At 41.6% G+C, this 6,619-nt stretch overlaps 1 protein-coding gene across 1 annotated transcript; it reads left to right on the top strand.

The window, feature by feature from the left end:
• The first annotated feature begins 4,921 nt into the window (after nt 1-4,921).
• CH25H (cholesterol 25-hydroxylase) lies at nt 4,922-6,372 on the top strand. Its single transcript, XM_065639320.1, has one exon. It carries the CDS (start codon nt 4,993-4,995, stop codon nt 5,815-5,817), a length of 825 nt encoding a protein of 274 aa, XP_065495392.1. The 5' UTR covers nt 4,922-4,992; the 3' UTR covers nt 5,818-6,372.
• Nucleotides 6,373-6,619: the final 247 nt, after the last annotated feature.

Genomic DNA, 6,619 nt, shown 5'->3' with positions numbered 1-6,619 from the left:
ATTTTGATTAAGAAAATATATTAGTTCTGTTAAGAGAAGTTTTTTGTGTTCAGGCTAAAGTTTTTCATGAAAACTGAAGAGGAATGCGTGTTCTTCATCCTCAAGTACTCAACATATCCATGGGCTCAGAGTTGAAGCTGCTTGCTGGGATGTGGGTGTTGCATTAAGATAATTAATTTAGCAGAAGTTAAACGCTGTGCAAGGCGGCTAGGTCATATAACCTCAAGTTAGCACTGTAAGTCTAATTGCGCTCAACGGCCAGTCTGGCGCACAGATACATGAATAGTATAATATATACTATAGGTCAGGGCACATTAATATTAATTCACACAATTAGATTTATGAATAGTGCAGACCAGTTGTGATCATTGAATCTTTGCACTGCATAGATTCACGAATAGTATAATATACGTGCTGCACAGATACACAAATAGCATAATATATACTATAGATCTGGGCACATTATACTATAGGTCTGGCTGCATTCAATGAGAAATTCTCATGGCTAGATCCACAAATAATGAGGTTTATTAAAGCAACAGGTGCATGTTCTTTTAGATGCTGTTGATAAATACACTGTCTGCAAAAATGCACTTTAGTTGCGAAAGTACACTTCAGTTGAAACAAGATGTTAGTTGCAAGAAATAATCATTGGTACCATATATATGAAAATTCTGAGATGACTATATAGTGCTATTAATGTGACTACAAGACACAAGCTTAAAGTCGAAGTGTCCCAGGGAAAATCTGATATAACTAAGTGCACAAATCTTATGCAAGAGCATCCTCCTGAGGGCGGGGAAGATAGGCTCAGCCCGTCGACTAGTCCCAGAAGTCCTAGTATGTTCCGTCGACTGCTCAGTGATGATGGCTTCACCCACCCTTCCTGTATTGTTAGGGAATTTTATACTATTTTCTATGTTTAGGTGGAGCTTGAGTGACTCTAGTCATATATGACTTTGTTATGGATTCGTTTAGAAATCCTCACTGATTTTTAAGGTAAAAACCTCACAACACATGCTTAAAGGTAGGCTGGAGGTGGGTATCCTTTGAGATGGAGGTGTGTTTTGGTATTATAATGAGATGATAATGAGCAAAGTTCATCCATCAGACAAATTTCTGTCTCAGTAACTAGCATTTTGGATGGAAATGACCGTTTATCCTTTTTAATCGACAGCATCTATACTTTATCTTTGAAACTGGCAGCAGCTGTACAATCTGGTTATTGTACCTGCACCTTATTTGCCTTGTAACAGGGCTTGGCCATGATACCTTCATATCTATCTATCTATCTATCTATCTGTCTATCTATCTATCTATCTATCATCTATCTATCTATCTAATCTGCCTCCCCCCACCCCATATCTTTATGTTAATACTACACTGAGCTTCCTCAGGCACTACCAATTAAGAATGCAGGCCAGGTGTGTGGGGTGAAATCATACAGAGCAGATTTCTTCTTGTCTGCGCAGCTGCCTTATATGCTGAAGATGGGGGTATAGCTTAATTCTCAATAAGTGTGCTCTTGATAATTAGTTTCAATAATTTTCCCTCTCAGTGATTATTCCACAGCGGGGAATAAATTCTCATGTCCTTTCTTTGAATACAGATCCCGAGTTTCAGGCTCAGTACACCTGAACAGAAGGTTACACCTGCAAGGCCTGTGGCTGATCTGTGCCTAACAAGTCTTTGTCCTGCTGCAAAACGGCGTGTGTTTTGTTATCCCCGAAAACTATAACAAAGCCTAGGAGATGCTGCCGGTAGCTGTGGCGCTGCCCGGGAGCCGGCGCCGGCTCCGGGCGCCGTTCTTGCAGCAGAGTCCGAGGCGGCCGCGGCGGGCAGCAGCAGCGGGCGGGTCTCTCCGCTGGGCGGCGCTGTTGCCCGCGGAGAGGCCGCTGCGGCCGGGCGGGGGGAGCGCGGGGCTCGGCGGGACCCGCACCCGCGGAGCGGCCCCCAGCAGCGCGGAACGGCCGGGCCAGGTGAGTGGGGGGGTGAGGACCTCGGGCCCACGGTATGGTAACAATTTATTTTAAAATGAGAGGAGGGACTGGCTCTGCCTGCCTTTGCTCTGGTCACTGTGATGCTTCCCTGCCACTGTCCTGAACGGGTGACCAGCCCTCTTCCCGAGCACCCTTTTTCTGGCAGAAGGCTCAGCGTGCACTGGGATGTTGCCCTATCGCTGGTACAACAGTAATCCTACCGTAGAGAGAGGGACAAGAGGAGGAGGGAAAAAGAAATTTTGGCTCTGCTGCTGTGACATTAGTTTCAGTATGTTTATCCTGGTTTTTCCTCCTGCTAAACTTTTCCTCGTTTTCCTACCCCCTCGGTGTTTTGCTATTTACCTCATAGCTTGTACCTAACAGCGTGGCCTCGGGTAGGTGCTTGCATCTTGTGCTCATGTGGAATCTATTTAAGACCCTTTGCGGGGCCTCATTCCAAGCTATGTGCCCTTCAACCTGAACTCTGTAGCAGGAGTCTTGATTTTTTGAGAGACGCATTTAGAGTCTTGTAACACATGGGAAAGTTTGGCAGCATTGTAAGCTGAGCAAAAAAAAGCTGAGGTTGTATTACTGCATTAAGCACAGAAAGGATTTGCATGTACTTTGTCTTTTCTTCACATTGTACCTTGTGCTGGCAAAGAAACCTAAGTTAGCGGAGCGGAAATATGTGATAAGTGCTTTTTGGTGGCTAAGCCAAACAGCTGGAACTCAGTGTCTGGAGATTAAGGGTTTGCCCTCTCTGATGCGTGAGGATTCCTTTTTCTGAACATACCCTCTTGCTGAGCGGGGCGCAGTGCCTGGCTGGGGTGAGCCTTGCCAGCAGAGCCCACCCTCCAGAGCCCCAGCAGATGGGCTGTGCTGGTGACCCGGGCAGCACCCAGCTCCGAGGTAAGTTCTGCTTGCCTTGCACCTTACTTGGGCTTTATGTTGCAGGATATACTAGTAACAAGACTGCAGAATTCTGCTATTTATCCTTAAGGGAGTTAAGAATATTTTTCAATGACCTAGTCTGCAGGCAAAATGCCTATTCTTTAAATTTTAGTTTATAGGCAGCAATGGTTCTAAAACTTCTAGAGACTTCATATGGCTAGTAGGGATTAGTCGGAGGAGTGTCCTTAGGGCAGCTGAGCAATTTCTGTCAATCTTCCTTTAGGCAGATTTGGAATACATTATAGAATAAATTCAGTCACTGCATAATTCTAACAAAATAGAGAATCACATATCGCCTCTGGGAGGTAACTACATAATTCAATAGAAATAATCTCTCAGAATATTATTTTCAGACCCAAATGGTGATTGAGTTACAAATGCATTTTTCATGTCCTTATTGTGGAATGGAGGTCAGGATAAAATACAATCTGAAGACTGAAATGAAGCTCTTGCATATAGATGCTCATCCATTAAATTAGTGTATCTCGCTGGCTTTTAGTTTCACTATATTCGACAGTCTGAATTAATTGAGTTAAACAGAACAGTCTCACAGCTGCAGAAAATATTAATCTATTTCTAAAATTTCTATACAACATGTAGAGTCTTTGAAGGCCATCCCATACTTGTCTCTAACAAATAACTTCTGGTTGCCTGAGTAGTAGCACAGATAATGTTACTGTTTCAGTAAACTCCTTGAAGTCTGAGAAGAGAGCAAGATCTGCACTTCCTGAAGACCAGAGGCTCTTGAAGGGAAAATAGTTGAGATTGAAAGTAAGCTTAGGTGTTGGGAGAAGTCCATGTATAGTTCAGAAAAGGTCACTGCTAATTAATTATTCTTAAATATTGAGAAGCAAGGAAATTCCGTCTCCCATTTCCCCCCATCAGATTTCTTTTCTGAATAGCAAAGAACTAAAATTGTCTGAACAGGCTAATAAAGTCATCCAGGAAGCTGAGCTCATTTCCAATATTAGAATAAATGCTGTACCTACAAAAGAGGTGAGTTCATAGGAAGTTGATGGCAAGCTCTGTTTTCCTTAAATGTTCAAAGCTTTGTCTTTTTCTAAAAGCATGAAGAAGTGATGTCTTAGAGGTTAAATCAAAACCTCCATCATTTACCCCTAAAATACTTTTACCAAATTACAAATGTTGGGACTCAAGCCTGCTAGCTTCTGTCTGCTCTGCACTTGTCTATTGTCAAAGGAATATCCTTTAAAGGACATAGGTCTAACCAGTGGATCTTAGCTACGTAAATTAGTCTGACACCTGGGTAAAGGATTATTTCCACATCATATTGCTCAAAGAACTGTTGAGGTGCAGAGTGAATATTGCAATAATGCAAAAATATTTGTCACAAAGTATCTGCCTGGAAGCATAATGAGATTTTACTTTATATGCTTCTCAGAAACCAGGGGATATTTTGTCCTTCAAAAGTTGTTGGCTCGGTTTTGTATCTGGTCAAGTCAGGTGGATTTTGCCATGTCAAGTAGATACAGGAGCATAAAGAAGAACATGACCTCAAAAGTAGATGGAGATAAGTCACAGCCACCACATTCAGACTGTAAGCATAATGTGGGTCTCCTTAAGGTTTTAACTTAGCCTGTTGTATACTGAAGCTATCATTAAGAAAATGTGTATTTGCACACATCCACTACCCACCAGCTATCCACAGGTAGGTTGTATTTCCTTATTTGTAAAGGCAAAAGGATTACAAAGGACAGGGCAGTTTAAAATTACTAAGAGACATCAGTTTTTCCAGTGTGTGCACAAAGTAGAGTGGAAAATGTTCCTACTCTCTTTTTTTTCTGAATTCCAGTGGTAGAGTCCTGCATTGCTGCTTATTTTTCCTATTTTGCAAATCTCTTGTAGAGCTCCAGTGATTGCCCTGGGCAGCTAATTCTGTTCTGAGATTGTAATGCATTACACCACTGCTGTATAACATGACAGGGAACTTCCTCTTTAAAGCCACATATGACTAAGCAAGGAGGATTTCTGATGGGCGGAGTTTTCCATTGAGCGAGATAAAGGCTTGCGGGATTTACAGACCTCTCAGACTGCCATCAGCATGAACTGCAGCCTGCCAGACAGAGTGCTGCTCAGCTGCGCGATGGATGGACAGCGGGATAGGTTGTTCCTGCAGCCTCTTTGGGACTTTGTCACAGCAAAGGAGCCATTGATCAAGTCACCGTTTTTTCCAGTGCTGTTTTCTTTTACAGCATACTTGGCTTTCTGTCTTCCATATATTGCACTGGACTTTTTAAGCACTAGACTACCAAACTTGAGCAAATACAAAATCCAGCCGCAGAACTATCCAACTCTTGGAATGATGGTACCTTGCATTATTCAAAGTGCATATCACCATGTCGTTTTGATCTTCCCAGTGACGTTTCTCCACTGGTACTGGAGACCAATGAATCTACCAGTGATAGCTCCGGAGCTGCCTGAGGTCCTGCTGGAAGTAGGTGTTTGCCTGCTTCTGTTTGATTTTGAGTACTTCCTGTGGCATTTGCTTCACCACAAGGTGCCTTGGCTCTACAAGACCTTCCACAAGGTGCATCACAAGCATGTGTCAACATTCGCTCTTACTACACAGTATTCCAGTGTATGGGAATTGCTCTCACTGGGCTTTTTTGCTGCTATCAACCCAGTGCTCCTCGGATGCCATCCTTTGACAGAAATGATTTTCTTCCTTGTAAACATTTGGTTGTCAGTGGAGGACCATTCAGGATATGACCTTCCGTGGTCAACTCACCGACTTGTGCCTTTTGGTTTGTATGGAGGAGCACCCCATCATGATCTCCATCATCTGAAATTCAAATCGAACTATGCTCCTTACTTCACCCACTGGGACAAACTCTTCGGGACATTCACAGAGACACATTCTAATTAGAGATATTTACCTGTGGATAAACTCCTTTTTTTTTTTTTTTTTTTAAATAGACTAAACCGGGACATTAATTTTTCAAAGACATGCTGAAGATTGTATATTTGAAGCTGCCTATAAAAGCAATAGCTATTTATAACAAATCCTCTTAATATATGTGTATTTTTATGTATACTTGGAACTGCGTGTGTTAGATGACTGCAAATGGGAGGGTAAATATCTGTTGCTTAAATTTGTTTGAGTCGAAGGTGTAAGGGAAGCATTAAGAGACATCCTCTCTTCTTTCCTTCTTTCCAGCTTTCATAAAGCATGTATTGTATTACTGTATGATGTTTTATACATACGCCAGAACAATTATCTTACCGTTGTAGGATGATTTATGATGTAAACAGAAAAGGTACACACCATGGGTTTTGTGGAGTTTAATCTGCCAGAGCATATTATTGCTCAGTGATGTTGTAAAATATTGCTGCCGAACAAAGCTAGTTGGCTAACTGTGCAATAATTTTGATATTTCTGTTATAAAGCTTGATGTACTGTCTGTTTTTAATAGAAAATAAACATGGCCATTCTTTTAAAATTGTATTCTGTTTCATTTTATTAATTCCTCTGTTTATGTTAGGAACAGGTGTGATTCCTTTTCCATAGGTGCAGTTTGAGTTTCAGACTTTTCTTATTAAAATATTGTCATGTTATTTCAGAAGTGAACCATTTACTTTTTCTCCAGAATCATGTGTTATTTTTAAATAGTTTTCCATTTTGTAGAAACAGAATATTGAAGAATGCAGTTTGAAAAGCCACAATGAAA

This window comes from Caloenas nicobarica, chromosome 7, assembly GCF_036013445.1.
Source record: "Caloenas nicobarica isolate bCalNic1 chromosome 7, bCalNic1.hap1, whole genome shotgun sequence".
In the NCBI taxonomy this organism is placed as follows: Eukaryota; Metazoa; Chordata; class Aves; order Columbiformes; family Columbidae; genus Caloenas; species Caloenas nicobarica.
Note: the sequence above shows the minus strand (reverse complement) of the source record. Positions and strands in the feature narration are given on the sequence as shown.